This window comes from Natator depressus, chromosome 25 (genome assembly GCF_965152275.1).
Source record: "Natator depressus isolate rNatDep1 chromosome 25, rNatDep2.hap1, whole genome shotgun sequence".
In the NCBI taxonomy this organism is placed as follows: domain Eukaryota; kingdom Metazoa; phylum Chordata; order Testudines; family Cheloniidae; genus Natator; species Natator depressus.
Genome location: NC_134258.1, coordinates 2,946,782 through 2,963,154, shown reverse-complemented (window position 1 = coordinate 2,963,154; position 16,373 = coordinate 2,946,782). Strand labels below are relative to the sequence as shown.

The 16,373-nt window shown below is 53.3% G+C and overlaps 1 protein-coding gene across 1 annotated transcript in view; it reads left to right on the top strand.

Annotated features, from left to right (window-relative positions):
• FBN3 (fibrillin 3) overlaps positions 1-16,373 on the top strand; it is a 293,987-nt gene that overhangs the window by 248,939 nt on the left and 28,675 nt on the right. Inside the window, exons 43-53 of the mRNA XM_074939600.1 lie at positions 1,850-1,975; positions 3,186-3,311; positions 8,341-8,466; positions 8,781-8,897; positions 9,434-9,562; positions 11,528-11,647; positions 12,402-12,527; positions 13,060-13,212; positions 14,165-14,230; positions 14,908-15,033; positions 15,291-15,410. Of these exons, the coding sequence (XP_074795701.1) occupies positions 1,850-1,975; positions 3,186-3,311; positions 8,341-8,466; positions 8,781-8,897; positions 9,434-9,562; positions 11,528-11,647; positions 12,402-12,527; positions 13,060-13,212; positions 14,165-14,230; positions 14,908-15,033; positions 15,291-15,410 (1,335 nt within the window). The remainder of the gene's footprint in view (positions 1-1,849; positions 1,976-3,185; positions 3,312-8,340; positions 8,467-8,780; positions 8,898-9,433; positions 9,563-11,527; positions 11,648-12,401; positions 12,528-13,059; positions 13,213-14,164; positions 14,231-14,907; positions 15,034-15,290; positions 15,411-16,373) is intronic.

The following is a 16,373-nucleotide window of genomic DNA, read 5'->3' as shown; positions in this document are numbered from 1 at the left end:
TTTTTAACAGTGAGAGCAAGTAACCCTTGGAACAGTTTACCGGGGTGGTGATGAGTTCTCCATCACTGGCAATTTTTACACGGAGAGGTTGGTTTTCTCAAAGATCTGCTGTAGGAGTTCACATGGATTCATCCCATCCTCGGCACCATGATGTTTTGCTCAGATACACCCTGGAATAGCAGTCCAAATCCACACAGAAAATGAAGCAAGACACCCAGGGAGGTTGTCAATCAAAACATGTAATAACCATGAACCCATTAGGTCAGCAGTAGTCCAAACTAAACATGGTAACAGTCGGAACAGCAGATATGTAGCAGCAGAGTGTGTGTATGTGTGTGGGTATGTGCAGATACCCACATACACATGCACACACACTCAGCCACATGTGTGCACACCCACATGTGTGCACACACACACAGCCTTAAACAGGAACAGGAACCCTGAGTTCAGGGCGCAGGAACCAGGAGACAGAACAGTAATGGAGCAGGTAGGCAGCACCACACACCAGTGGCCACAACCGTGTTACAGAGGAGGTCACAAAGGTCCCTTCTGCCTTGGAATGTAAGAGTCACGCTGCAGGATCCCCAGGTGTGAGTGATGATGCACAGAAAGGGAAGTGGCATAACTGGCTGATCCCAGCTGAGGCTGCCAGGCTGGCACTTCCGCAGTCCCACCAGTTCACTGGCAGGCTGAGTCCGCGGGACCCAGACTCAGTGAGCTGAGACACAATAAAGATGGAGCCCCCCAGTGTGACAGTTGCAGTCAGCACAGACCAGAACCAAAGGCTCCCACAGGCAGGACCAGGGCCTGGCCAGGCCAGGACTGCATGAGAAAGCACAGTGCTCCTGCAGCCGCTGGCACAAAGGGCTCAGAGCCCTGATAGCTTGGGAGCTAGAGGACCTAAACTCGAAGCACTCGCTCCCACCCTGCCAGTGGCCTTCCTTTGGCGAGGGTGTGGAGCACTCCAGAAGAGCAGCTGAGAGATGAGGTCTGGATTCCAGTGGAGAGAAAGCAAGATGCTCCTCTGGATGTGCTGTCAAGGTCTAGGATCTTGCAACCTATTATGGTGCTGCTCTGTAGCATTTGAAGGATGGAGTCCCTAGCCCTGGCGGTTCAGGCGAGAGCAGATGTTATCTCTGTTGGGTCTCAGTGCTGGCCTTGGTGCCGAGCTTTTCTGGCTCTGGGACAGGACTGAACAGAGCAAGGGGAAGACCCATTTATTTTTCAGTCCCCAAGAAACCCAGAGTGTAGAAGCAAAGACCAAGTTGCCACAGTTGTGTGAGCAGCTGTGCCCAGAGGCTGGGCAGAGGGCTCCTGGTCCGGGACTTGATAAGCCAGTGGTGGAATCACTGGTCATTTCAGCATGACCCAGTGGCATTTCCTGGGTTGTCAGTTCAGCTTCCCCTCCCAGCTGCTCTCCTGGGCTGGGGCCAGCCCCAGGGGCACTAGCAGGAGTCAGCACAGGGGAGGGGGAAAGTCATGGACTCGTTTGGGATTCTTTCCAAACTTGCCCAGCCAGTGCAGGTTATGTCAGCAACCCCTGTTTCACCTAGGGCAGAGTGGCCCAGGCCCTGCTCTGGCCCCACCTTCACCAAGGGAGGAAAGGGAGAGCCAGTTTTTGTAGCCTACGGCCACTTCCTGCCAAGGCCATGGAGAGTCATTGACCCGGGACCCTCCCTCATTGTAAATATTCATGGCTGGACCTGGGACCCCCACTGCTACAGCAAGGAGAGGGGGACAGATGTCATAACCCTGACTCTCTCCTCCCGCACCCCCTAGCCAGCGCTCTCTCACTCTCTCCCCCGGGCCGCCACGCCTCCGGTCGCTGATGGGACGTTGTTCTCTGCAGATATTGACGAGTGCAGTGAGATCCCTGCTATCTGCACCAACGGCGTCTGCATCAACCAGATCGGCTCCTTCCGGTGCGAGTGCCCCATCGGGTTCAGCTACAACAACATTCTGCTCATCTGTGAAGGTGACGGGCTGGGGCTGCAGGGCTGGCGGCCCCCAGGGCTCAGTCACGCTGGCAGAGCAGACGGCGATGGGCCCTCAGCATGGCACATCGCTCTGGCACTAGTGAGGAGCAAGACACCAGCTCTGCACACCGCGCCTCGGGCTCTGACACAGCTTTGAGCCCAGAGCCCCTCTTCTGTCCACAAATCAATCTGACGCTGGTCAGCAAGGGCTCAGGTCCCAGGACCCGGCTCAGAGCCCAAGTCCTGCTGTGGTTCGGGTCCAAGCCTGTCATTCTACAGCGTGGACACAGGTCAAGCCACAGTCCCGAGTCAGAAGATCTGTGTAGTGCAGTATGGGCACATTAGCACCGCTGTGAGACCTGCGTCCACCACTGTAAGCCCACGTTTGCAGTGCAGTCTGGATGCTCAAGCATGGGCATGGAAAGCCCACGTCCCAGAGCCCCGGGCTCAGAGTGCAGTGTGGACAGTGCCTTGTGGGTGATCATTAGGGAAGGCCAAACTCTCCAAACAGCTAATTCCACCCAAAACATGTCCTTTTAAAAGCGTTTTAAAAGTTTTTGTTTTACCCAGGCCATGTCCACACTGAAGGGACTGTAAGTGGCGCAGCTTGGGTGCCGTCGCTGTGCCAACATAACCCCGCAGTGTAGACACAGCCTACAGGGGATTTCTGCCACTGTGCAAATGCTACCTCCCCGAGTGACAGCAACCGGGTCGACGGAAGCATTCTTCCATCGGCATCATTGCAGCTAACCCCGAGGGCCGGAGTATGTCAACCAGAGTTTTAAGTGTAGACTAGGCAACAGTGTTTCTTCTTGACAGCTTTCATTTTTCACTTCCCATTTTTTGAGATAAAACGTTCATGAAAATGATGTTTTGAAATAGCTTTTGGTTTAAATCCCACCCAAAACACATTTCTTATTTCAAACCGCAGAAACTATCCAAAAAAACGGTAAACGGCACATTTTGATTCAAACATTTTTGAGAAAATGAAATGTAAAAATGAAAATTTTGCCATTTAAAAAAAATCTCTCTGTTTTGGCCTTATTCCAAATTTCCCACGGTGCGGTGGTGACACCAGAGCCTGGCACAGCCTGCACGGTCAGAGTCAGTGGTTTGGCTGTTCCAGTTCCTCCACAGTGCCATGGTGACTGACACCAGGGTGCCGCACACCCTGGGCCATCAGTGTCAGCGGTTTCTTTCTCTGTGCAGACATTGATGAGTGCAGCAGCGGGGAGAACCTTTGCCAGCGCAATGCTGATTGCATCAACATCCCGGGCAGTTACAGGTGCGAATGCTCAACCGGATACAAGCTGTCACCTAGCGGAGCCTGTGTGGGTAAGATGGGCACTGTTGACTACCTATAGCAGAGGCAATGCTCAAGTGGGGCCCAGAGCTGCCATCAGGAAGCAGCATGGACTGCTAGTGATGTGCACTAGCACACTTCACTTCATCTCTTTGTCTAGGAAGCGTTTCCATCGCCGAGGCTTGTGCCGTGGAATGGCAGGAATGGAACTGGGAGGCTGTCATTGTTCTCATTACAGTCATGGGTTTGGAAGGAGACTCGGGTTCTTTTACAAGTCTCGTGACTGTGACCTGCTGCTCCACACTCCGTGGATCCATGGGGGCTTCACAACTCAGAGGGATGCAGAGGTCTGGGGTCAGCGCAGAAATACTGTATCAGTTCAGTAGCTAATGGGCACATCAGAAAACTGAGTGTGTGCATGGGATAATCCTGGAGGGAATGAAATACTCCTATCCCCTCTAGGTTAGGGGTGGGTGCATGGGGGAGGCAAGTCTGGGGGCATCTTACTCTGCCATTCCTGCACCTTTGCTTGCTCCTGGGCTGTGGCGAAGCACTTCCTAGGTCTGGATTAGTATAGTAGCACCATGAAGATAATGGTTAAGACTGGCTTGCTGTTTGACAGCTGTTTTTTTCTAAATGCTCTAAAATCCACATGCTGAGTCAGATTGTCTTGAAAATTGCTGTATCTCCTGGGGGTCTGGTATAAGGTTACTGTTCCAGACTTGAGGTTGTTTGAGCAAGGGGTTCCCGAGTCACAGCCCCCCTAAAAATCACATGCCATCAAAATTTTACAGTCCTGAAATTTTTTTTGTACAAACCTGGGGCTAAAAACCTGGCTCTGGTCGTCCCCAAGCAGATCTCACCTGTTCCAGTTTGATTTCAGCCAGTGTCTGGCACCCACTGGCTCTTTGAGGAAGCAATATTTTAAAAGTCATTCTGCCTAAAAGTTGGATCTCTAGTCCAGCTCAAGCCAAGCCGATAAGACAGGCAAAGTCATTTGTGCAGGTTCAATAGGACTGGGGCTCTGGTGCAAGCCAGTGGTTGCAGGCAGTCGGGTGATTCAGGGTGGCATACTGTGGCATTTAACCTGGGCAGCACCCAAGTACTGTGAATTCAAGTCCTGCCCTTCACAGCTTTCTGAGAAATGTGTGTTGCATGTTCTGCCTGTATTCTTCAGGGGCTGCTGCTGGAAGGTTTGCCCTGAGAGCTAAACTACTGGTTTAACAGCCCACATGGGAAAAATCTCTAAATCGACATGCATACTCAGATTTTACTTTAAAAGTATCATCAAGAAAAATAATAATAATTGAATAGATGGAAGATGAAAGACTCTAGGAAGCAGTAGCATTAGAGTAAAGAGATCATGCTGCATGTTCCTCCCCCCTCGTTCCTGAGCAATGGAACTGATTGTGATCAAAGAAGAGCAAGTAGCTGAGATTCTCATCAATGTCAGCATGATCAAAGGGCTTGCTGAGCATCAGGACATGCACTCATGACAGAGAGCCCTATTCTAAGGATGGACGATGCCAACTAATGTGGTACCAGAATACTATCCTCATTCAAAAGAATAACTCATATTTACCACAAAAATAAACACAGAAAACAAGTTTCAGTGTTCTGCAATCATTCATCCAGTCCACAGCATCCAAGGGATCCCACCTGTCATTTTCACCTTTCAAAGTGCTGTACTTCCTTGGAAAGGGGTCCAAAGGAAATGCCAGACAATAGGAAAAATTGAATTACATGCCCCTTTTTAGAACAGTCACAGCAAATCTTAAATGATCCCCCCCACAACAAACTGCTATAGAAAAATCAAGCAGTACACAGACCATAACAAACATTTTCAGCGAGACTCTAGCACAGAAGACAGAAGTTTGTTAGGCCTTTTTTACTGCTTTTAAAATGGAAGTCCTACTGCAACATTAACTAAAGTGGTACCATCCTTCCCCACAACGTCATTTCACCACAGCAGGGACCAGGATAGGGTTAGTGGTTCAAGGGGAGGGGTGAGGTCATTTGGACAAGGAGATACTCAAACAGCCCCTCTGATAAGGAGCTGATTTTAATATTCAGATTGCTTTCAAGCCCCCACTGCCTAGCAAAATAGTCTTGAAAACTGATATTCCACTGCAGGGCTGGGATAGACTTTTGGAGAGGGTGGGAGCAGAATGCACATTGGGATGAATTGTGCTATTGGGTCAGGATGTATTCCTCTCCATGGGGCGGTCTCATTCCGATGAGGGCTGATTGAAAGCCGATAGGGGCAGAGGAGCACACAGTTCAGATCCCTTAGGAGAGGATTTGTTAAATGGGATTCTCTGTATCAGGGATAGTCAATTATTTTTTGTCAAGATCCAAATTTCTTGGTCAAGGTATAGTGAAGGCGCAGACTCCTGAGAAAATAATAAAAAAATAACAATAATGATGATAATAAGTTGTGAATAACAAGATTCAAAAGCATCTAGCAGTCCAGATTTGGCGCACAGTCCACCTATTGACTATTCCTGCTAGTGAAGAGGAGAGGATAGAATGTGATAAAAGTACAGGTAGGAACTGAAGAGAAACAGGCAAACGAAAAAGAGTCCCATTCAATTACATCACGTGAAGCCAGACAATTAAACATTGACAGATTTTTTAAGTGTTTGTATACAAATGCTAGAAGTGTAATACTAAGATGGGTGAACTTGAGCGCCTGGTATTAAATGAGGCTATTGGTATAATAGGCACTACAAAAACTTGGTGGAACGATGAAAATCAACGGGACACGGTAATTCCAGAGTACAGAATATATATGAATGACAGAGTAGGTCGTGCTGGTGAGGGAGTGGAAGAAAGCACAGTGTCAAGTATAGTAAAAATCTTAAATGAACCAAACCCTACCATAGAATCTCTCTGGATAGAAATTCCATGCTTGAATAATAAGAACATAGCAGTAAGGATATATTACCGACCACCTGACCAGGATGGTGATGGTGAGTGTGAAATGCTCCAGGAGATTAGAGAGGCTATAAAAATAGAAAACTCAATAATAATGGGGGATTTCAACTATCCCCATATTGACGGGATACATGTCACCTCAGGATGGGATGCTGAGATAAAGTTTCTAGACACCATTAATGACTGCTTCTTGTAGCAGTTAGTCCTGGAACCCACAGGAGGAGAGGCAATTCTTGATTTAGTCATAAGTGGAGCACAGAATCCAGTCCAAGAGGCGAATATAGCTGAACCGCTCAGTTATAAGAAAAGGAGGACTTGTGGCACCTTCGAGACGAACAAATTTATTTGAGCATATACTGAATGCATCCGATGAAGTGAGCTGTAGCTCACGAAAGCTTATGCTTAAATAAATTGGTTAGTCTCTAAGGTGCCACAAGTCCTCCTTTTCTTTTTGCGGATAAAGACTAACATGGCTGTTACTCTGAAACCGCGTAGTAATAGTGACCATAATGTAATTTAACAGCCTTGTGGGAGCGAAAATACCAAAGAAGCCCACCACAGTGGCATTTAACTTCAAAAAGGGGAACTCCACAAAAATGAGAAAGCTAGTTAAACAGAAATTAAAAAGAACACTCACAAGAGTGCAATGCCTGCAAGCTGCATGGAAACTATTTAAAAACAGCATAATAGAGCTCAAACTAAATGTATACCCCAAATTTAAAAAAAAAACAGTAAGAGGACCAAAAAATGCCACCATGGCTAAACAATAGAGTAAAAGTGGCAATTAGAGGTAAAAAGGCATCCTTTAAAAATTGGAAGTCAAATTCTACAGAAGAAAATAGAAAGGAACATAAACTGTTCCAAATCAAGTATAATTAGCCAGGCCAAAAAAGAATTTTAGGAGCAACTAGCAAAAGACACAAAAGCTAATAACAACATGTTGTGTAAGTACATCAGAAGCAGGAAGCCTGTCAAACAATCAGGGGACGATCAAGATCTAAGGGAGCACTCAAGTAAGACAAGGCCATTCAGGAGAAGCTAAATGAATTCTTTGCATTGGTCTTCACTGCAGAGGTTGTGAGGGAGATTCCCACACCTGAGCCATTTGTTTTAGGTGACAAGTGTGAGGAACTGTCCCAGATTGAGGTGTCGATAGAGGAGGTTTTGGAACAAATTGACAAATTGAACAGTAGTGAGTCCCCGGGACCAGATGGTATTCACTCAGGAAAAATTGCAGAATTGCTAGCTGTGGTATGTAACCTATTGCTGAAACATGCCTCTGTATCACAGGGCTGGCGGGTAGCTAATGTGACATCTATTTTTGAAAAGGGCTCCAGAGGCAATCCTGGCAATGACAGGCTGGGAAGCCTGACTTCAGTACCAGGCAAACTGGTTGAAATTATAGTAAAGAACAGATCTATCAGACACACAAATGAACACAATATGTTGGGGAAGAGTGAAGACGGTCCAGTGGCTAGTAGCCCAGGTGGTCAGGGAGGCAATGCCCCATGCTGCTCTGGGTGTCCCTAAACCTCTGACTGCCAGATGCTTGCACTGCATGGTGGGTTAGATCACATAATAATTGCCACGTTCTGTTCATTCCCTCTGGGGCACCCGGCACCAGCCCCTGTCGGAAGACGGATACTGGGCTGGATGGACCCTTGGTCGGACCCAGTCTGGCCGTTCTGATGTTCTAATTTCATACCTCTGAAGTCCATGAATCAGGGCCCCCAGAATCATGCGATGGGCTAAAAAATCAGGAGATTTCAAAAAATAATAAATTCCGGGTCCTTTTTCTTTGCCTCCCGCGTTCTGAGCAGGTAGAGGCCTTGCTCGAGTGGCCCTGCTGCCACATGCCGTCTGCAGCCAGGAGAGCGAGCAACTTCCTATTTTTAGAAACATAAAGCTTCTCGGAGCTCCATGAGCTGGGGCTTTCAGTAAAACACCAGATAGCATGAGATCTGAGGTACAGTCGTGAGTGCTGGCAGCACTGCTACTCAGCAAGGCTGCTACCAGCTGGTAGCCACAGGCATGGAAGCCACGTGGCCACGCTGGAGAGGGCATCTGTTCCCACTTTGATTGGGGTCTCTCCTATTCACTGCTTTCTGTGTTCTTCTGTTATAGGTCGCAATGAATGCCAGGAAATCCCCAATGTCTGCAGCCACGGGGATTGTGTGGACACCGAGGGCAGCTATATCTGCATCTGTCACAACGGGTTCAAGGCCACAGGAGAACAGACCATGTGCATGGGTCAGTGCAGATGGCTCGGCAGCCCCATGGGCTGCTCCCTATTGCTTGGCAATAGATTTAAGCCCTTTCGAAAGGAAGTGAGAGCTCTCTGGGCCCCTGGAGGGTGGGCTTGCATGGGGAGGATGGGCCATGGCACGTCATAAGGCAGGCAGAGAGCTGGGCCATTGCGTCTCCTCGGCCCCAGGTTTCTGAGTCCTCGTGCTCACCTAAGCAGCACCAGACTGCCGCCCCCACCATGAGCAGCACTGACTGACTGCCCAGCTCCAGGCAAGCGAGGACTCAGCCCCCGACCTGCATTGATCTTCTCTTTTCAGATATCGATGAATGTGACCGGCAGCCCTGTGGGAACGGCACCTGCAAGAATACAGTTGGCTCCTACAACTGCCTGTGCTTCCCTGGCTTTGAGCTGACGCACAATAATGACTGCATGGGTGAGAGACTCCAGTGTCATTCAGTCACAGCTATGTGGGTGCGAGAGTCAGATATCTCGCCAGCCATGGCTGGGTGGACATGATGGTTGGTTGTAAACACAGTGACAGTTGTGTGGGGGTGAGGGTTGAATGTCACTCAGTCACAGCTGTGTGAGAGTAAGGGTCAGGTGACACGGTGATGGCTGTGTGGGTGTGAGGGTTGGGTGCCACACACAGTCACAGCTATATGGGTGTGAGGGTCGGGTGTGAGGTCGTTAACGGTCAGTGTCACACAGCCATGGCCGTGTGGGTGTGAGGGTTGGGTGCCACACACAGTCACAGCTATATGGGTGTGAGAGTCGGGTGTGAGGTCGTTAACGGTCAGTGTCACACAGCCATGGCCGTGTGGGTGTGAGGGTTGGGTATCTGACAGTCACAGCTGTGAAGGCATAAGGGTCGGTGTCTCACAGTCACAGCTGTCTGGGTGTGAGGGCCGGGTGTCACACAGTCACCCTGTGGGTTTGTCCCACTGTGCTTTTCTCTCCTGCTCTCTGCAGACATTGACGAGTGCACATCCCTGGGGGGGCAGGTGTGCCGGAATGGCCAGTGTATAAACAGCATTGGCTCCTTCCAGTGCTTGTGCCAGGAAGGGTATGACCGGACCCTGGATGGGAAGAACTGTGTCGGTGAGTGCCTGGGCAGCAGCCGCTGTAATTCTCATCACGCCCGGCCTGTGGGTTGACCATCTGCAGGCCCCTTCTGGCAAATGTGCTCACCTCCATGCACCTGCTCCTACTCTGGGCAGTGGAATCTCTGCTCTGGCTCAGGGCCATGGCTGTGAGGCTAGGGGCTAGAGCTTGGGTCCCAGCCAGGAGAGATCCCAGGGCTGAGCCTGGGGGAGCTGACGCATCACTGTGCTCTCACTAGCTGCAGACACCTGGCTCCAGTGCCAAGCTGAGGGTTATTGAGCAAAGTCACTGCTCCGCACCTGTTACGGGACGCCATGGGAGTAGGGTTGCCAACTTTGTAATATTTAAAAGATGGACAGTCCAGGTGAAGTGCTGGAACCTCTCCTGCCACGCCTCTTCCCCCCAAAGCCCTGCCCCTGCCCCACCTCTTCCCTCAAGTTCCCACCCCTGCGCCGCCTCTTCCCCTAAGGCCCCACCCCTACCCACACCTCTCTTCCCTCCCCCGTCGCTTGCTGCTTTTGCCCTCCTCCCCAGCTCCCCTCCCCCCGGCCCGGGTCAGGAGGGACTCGCCAGCAGAGCCGGGGCTGGGAGCTACAGCCACCTGACGCAGGTAGGAGGTGGCCCCGGCTGAGTAGGGCTGGCACGGGTGATGACCCTGCGCCTCCCTGTCTCCCCTGCCCATAGTAACCAGACTCTGAGTCTCTGGTCAGTAGATCTGACCAGACACTGTCAGGTCCCCTTTGTGACCAGACTTTCCAGCTGGAAACCGGGCACTTGGCCACCCTGCATGGGATCTGGTGCCATGTACCTTCTCAACCAGCAGTTTTCTCGAGACATAAAAACTGTCTCATTGGCTACAGAGTGCCCAGCTCGGCTTCCTGGACAAGGAACCCCTGCTGGGCACAGTGTGGGAAATCCCAAGCCTGATGCAAAGCAAGATCACCCCCTGCATCTCCAGCCACAGCTCTGCTGACTGACCCCCATTGGCCCCTGGCACCAGGAAATGACTGCCCTGTTTCCAGCATCACAGTGTGAGAACTGGTTGAACATGGGCCTGTAGACAACAGCTGTTGTAGATAGCCCAGATCTTATTCAGCAGCAGACACCAGGGGCCAGATGCCTTCCTGGCAAAGGTGGCCCAGGTGGTGCCCTGCTGTGGGAGGAGCTCAAAGTGCTTCCCAAGTTCTGGTTAGTGGAGGTCACCATGTGCAGCTAGTCACCATGTGCAGCTGCTGGGCTCACTGTGTGGTGCAGAGACACGCAGTGGTGTGCCCCAGCCCTTCTGTCTGTGCAGGCGGCTCCCACGCACAGCCCCGGGGCATTCCCACAGCAGCTGAGGAGCACAGGGAGAGGACTGGAGATCACTGGGGTTCCGGGGGAGCAGTGGGACCCTGTCACAGAGTGTGGGGGAGTCCAGGCCCTGCACCCCTCTTCCTGGGATTCACTGAGACTCTCAGCCAGCCAGTAAAACAGAAGGTTTATTGGACAACAGGAACACAGTCTAAAACAGAGCTTGTGGGTACAACCAGGACCCCTCAGTCAAGTCCTTCTGGGGGAGCAGGGAGCTTAGACCCCAGCCCTGGGGTTCCCTGCATTCCACCACCCAGCACCAAACTGAAACTAAACCCCCCCAGCAGGCTTCCTCCTGCAGCCTCTGTCCACATTCGTGGGCAGAGGTGTCACCTCCCCCTCCCCCTCCCCCTCCCCCTCCTGGCTCAGGTTACAGGCTCTCGGGTCTCCCATTGAAACTCCTCTGCCACATTCCCAGGTCAACACTCCCCCCTCCCTGCTGCGTCACAAGCCCGGTTGGGCTATGGCTCCCACTGCTGCCCTTGTAGGGTCCCTGGTGCAGTAGTATGTGTAATGCTCAAGGGGTCCCTGCCTGTGGGCCAGGAAGGCTCCACATGGCAAAGCAGCTGGAGTCCAGCCCCTGGGTGACTTTCCCCTCTTGTTTCTTTTCAGACATCAATGAGTGCGTGAGCCTGCCTGGAACCTGCTCTCCGGGGACGTGTCAGAACCTGGAAGGCTCTTTCCGCTGCATCTGCCCCCCGGGATATGAAGTGCAGAATGACAACTGCATCGGTAACGTTGGTTCCTCCATCCTACCACCACACAGGGGCTACTCTGTCACCAGCCTGGGACAGGTGCTTCCTAGGCAGCAGGGATACAGGCACTGCCCCAAGGACTTACCCTCTAAAGCAATTGGGTGGAGGCTAAGGCTGGGGTATGACAGCCACAGAGTAGTAGATGGCTGGCCAGGGATGCTTCACTCCCGTCTTGTTAGTTTCACAGTTGATAAGAGGATATTTTTAACAGTGTAATGAACACACCAGTCTCTAATGGAGAGAATCAGCACTGCCCAGTTATGTGTCATAGGCCCCACACTGTGAATAGCTAGTGGTGATTCCCTGTTAATATAAGCGGCAGCGACCTTGGCTTTGGAGAAGGAGGAAGAGAGCTGTCATCATGACAGCATGCTGTGTAGGGACCGGTGCAGTTCTGACTTTGCTTACTGTTCTGGGGTCTCAGGGAGCCAGGCACTGGTGGGTGTTGGGCCCCTGGGGCAGTGGCACTGTGTGGCTGAAGCCTACTCTGTGCAGGGGAGATGGGCTGTGGGGACCGGCCCAGACGGAGGAGTGGGAGTTGGGTGTGACTGGGGGATGGGAGCGCGCCCCCCAGTGGAAGCTCTCAGGAAACATGCCTGCTTTCCTGCAGGAGTGACCCCTGAGCTCTGCAGGGCCCCTGCACCTGCCTGGGGGTCTCAGTGCCATAGAAGGAGCTGAGATCTTTGCCCTGGTACACGTCTAACCCACTCCTCTGTCCGTCCTGCTCCCAGATATCAACGAGTGTGAGGAGGAGCCCAACATCTGCCTGTTTGGTACCTGCACCAACACCCCTGGCAGCTTCCAGTGCATCTGTCCCCCCGGCTTTGTCCTGTCTGACAATGGCCGCAGGTGCTTTGGTGAGTGCGCGTGGCCTCGCTCACAGCCCGTGGGGTCCTCGGAGGCAGTGCTCGTGTGGGGGGGAGGGGCGCTGAGGTAGGAATCCTGTGACCCCCGCGGTGCCACCCAGTGTTGGGGCCCTGCCAGCTGCCATTGCTGGGATGGGCACTGTCACCCCTGGACATCTATGTGCCAGGGGCGAGAGAGCTCCCAGAGAGCATTGAGCCCCAGGGCGTGCTTGGTATCGGGGCATTGGCCTGATGTGCCTTCCTCACAGCTCTGGTCCCTTGGGGGCTCATCTCTGCCTGGGGCTAGCTTAGGGGGCCGCTCCGTATCCATGTGCCAGAGCTGCTTGTCTCTCAGGGTCTGCTGCTTGCACATGGAGCCGCGTTCTGTGGGCTCCCAATCCTGCTCCCATTGCTGTCAGCGGCCAAACTCTTGTTCACTTACACACGTGATGCAGGCTTGGGCCCATACCACGTGCAGCGTGTCACCAGGAGGTGCCGCGCCCGCCTTGGACGTCTGTAACATTCTCCCCTCCTGCTGCTGCAGACACCCGCCAGAGTTTCTGCTTCACCCGCTTCGACAATGGCAAGTGCTCCGTCCCCAAGGCCTTCAACACCACCAAAGCCCGCTGCTGCTGCAGCAAGATGCCTGGAGAGGGCTGGGGCGACCCCTGCGAGCTGTGCCCCCAGGAAGGAAACGGTAGGTGTCCCAGCCCCTCGGGATCAGCTGTGGCTGCAGGAGTCAGTGTGCATCAGATGCAGTAGGGAGCCTAGAGGAGGAGCCAGCCTGGGGCAGGGATCCCATAAGCCAGTTGTTCTCAACCAGGGGTACATGTACCCCGGGGGGTACGCAGACATCTTCCAGGGGGTCCATCAACTCATCTCAATATTTGCCTAGTTTTATAACAGGCTCCATAAAAAGCACTAGAGAAGTCAGTACAAACTAAAATGTCATCCAGACAGTAACTTGTTTATTCTGCTCTATAGACTATACACTGAAATGTAAGTAAAATATTTATATTCCAGCTGATTTATTTTATAATTATATGGTCAAAATGAGGGTCAGCACTTTTTCAGTAACACTGGGCTGTGACACTTTTGTATTTTTATGTCTGATTTTGTAAGCAAGTAGTTGTTAAGTGAGGTGAAACTTGGGGGTCTGCAAGACACATCAGACTCCAGAAAGGGATACAGTGGTCTGGAAAGATTGAGAGCCATTGCCATAAGGGATGCTCCTCAGTGGGATTGCAGCACTCTTGGATCCCAGCAGAGAGGAGGCTTTCTCTGCCAGGAGGGTGGGAAGGGGTGCCCCATAGAGACAGGAGCAGAGTGCTGGGCATTTAGACCCTGGGTTCTGCTATGAGCTCTGCCACCAATTCGCTGGTGGGCTTTGGACAAGTCACTGCAGTCCTGTGTGCCTCTGGTTCCCAGTGGGGTGCAGTTCATTTCCCCACCTCATGGGGGCACTGTCTGCTTCCAAGCATGAGGAGTGATGTAATCATCAAGCATCATCATTAGGATTAACGAACCCAGCAGAAGTGCTGCCCTATCACTCTCCTGGCTGGCTTTCCCAGACGGCCACTGTCACCTGCGTTCCAACTCCAGCTACCGGGAGCAGCTGCTAGCACATCTCATTTTTCTCCTTCTCCCAGTTGCCTTCCAGGAGCTGTGCCCGTACGGCCATGGGGCTATCCCCGGCCCAGGCGATACCCGGGAAGGTAAGTGCCAGTGTTCAGGAAACAGCACGGGCCAAATGGCACGGCCAGTGGAGCGTGCCAGTAAGCGGTGCTGCACCAGGGACTCGGACGAAGCAGCAGCCAGGCTCGGCTAGTCTGGACAGCCAGTGCTGAGCCCCCGTGCCGGGTGCCGAGAGTGCTAGTTGTGTGGAGAGGCAGGCCCTCAGAGCGCTGGTGGCGTGGGGGGAGGGTCTCAGAGAGCTGGCAGCATGGGGGGCCCTCAGAGGGCTGGCGGCATGGGGGGGGCCCTCAGAGAGCAGGCAGTATGGAGGGGAGGGTATCATAGCACTGGCGGCATGGGGGGCCCTCAGAGAGCAGGCAGTATGGAGGGGAGCGTCTCAGAGAGCTGGCAGCATGGGGGGCCCTCAGGGAGCAGGCAGCATGGGGGCGGTCTCAAAGCACTGGCGGCATGGGGGGCGTCTCATAGCGCTGGCTCAGAGCTGCAGGCCCCCCATGGGCTCAGGCCATGCCATGCTGCACCCTGAGGTCCTCACTCAGTTTTCACTGACTCCAGGGAGGGAGGCCCAGGGACTGTTCCACTGGAATAGGCTGTGGCCTGCGGCTGCTGACCCTGCAGGGGGACTGTATGTGTATGGTGAGGCTACCCGAAAATGGGGTCCCAAGCAAGGGCCATTCATAGGCAGCATTTCTATCCCCAGATGTGAACGAGTGCGCTGAGAACCTCGGGATCTGCATCAACGGGGCTTGTATTAACACTGATGGCTCCTTCCGCTGCGAGTGTCCCTTTGGCTATAACTTGGATTACACTGGAGTCAACTGTGTGGGTGAGCGTCACGGCCCTGGGTGGGGGGAGCTGCTCTGGGGGGAGGTGGGTGCTGAGTTATTCCGCGACCACGTGCCAAATTCTGGAGTAGACGTTTCTAGCTCTTGCTCTTCCCCTTGAACTCCAGGGTGGAGTTCCTCGCTCCCCCACAGGGACTGGTAGATTTGCCTGGGGCTGCCTGAATGCTCTGGCTGCAGGAAAACGCCAGCCGGAGTCTTTCCTGTGGCTGCGCTAACGCCATTCCTGGCCTTCCCCCAGATACCGATGAGTGCTCCATCGGCAACCCCTGTGGGAACGGGACCTGCACCAACGTGGTGGGAGGCTTCGAGTGCACCTGTGACGAGGGATTTGAGCCAGGCCCCATGATGACCTGCGAAGGTAATGTTCCTCTGGGGCACGGAGCACAGTGCCTTTCCCAGTGGAGTCTCAGGAGCCCTGCAGTGAGGTCAGTGCAACCAGCCTTCCCATGCAGCAAAGAGGCAGACAGCCCCGTTAGACAGTGGGGGAAGGGCAGAGTCTGACATCTGTCCCCTTTCCCCAGAACCCCTGTCTCCGGCTGGACCTCGGGTCACATTTGGGGAGGTTTTGGGGTTGTTGGATCCATGTAAAATTATTTCCTGTGAAGGGCAGAGCCCTGAGTGCCTCTGCGAGGGCAGAAGAGGAGGCTGCTGGGCTGCCTACTCCAACCAACTCCCCAGAGCCCATGGCCAGGGACCTGAGACAGGGCTTCCCTTCTTAGTGGTGGTTCCTTGTGGTAGCAGAACCCCAGAGTCACACCCCCTTCTAAAGGATGAGTTCTGCCCTCCTGGCCCACCTGGCATGGCCTCCCGCACACTTGGAAGGGGGTTCAGGAGGCACAGGGACATAGGTGCACCCACAGAAACAAATGGTCGGTGCTCAGCACCCATTAGCCACAGCTGCTGGGCGGGCCACTGATCAGCGGTTTGGCAGACTCAGGGAGGGGGCTGAGGGAGGGCAGAGAGCAGTGAGCAGCAGGTGGGTGGCTGCTTCAGGAAGGGGGCAGAGTGAGGGCAGGAAGAGGCAGAGTGAGGGCAGGGCATCCAGGGAGGGGTGGAGTGGGGGCAGAGCGGGGGTAAAATTTAGCGCCTATGCATGGGGAGCCCCGGTCAGGCAGTGCGCGCTGGAACCAACGGGCTGGGGCAGGAAAGGACTTGCAATTCTTGCCCCACATACTGCTCGCCGGGCACTGGCAGTGACACCAGCGGTGCTTATCCCTGTGGCTGTGGCTGTGGCAGTGCTGAGGGTACCTACCAGCTTTCCCCAGCAGGGGGAGCTGTGCTGGGGCACTGGGCTGTTGGGGTTGGGGCTGGGCAGAGCAAG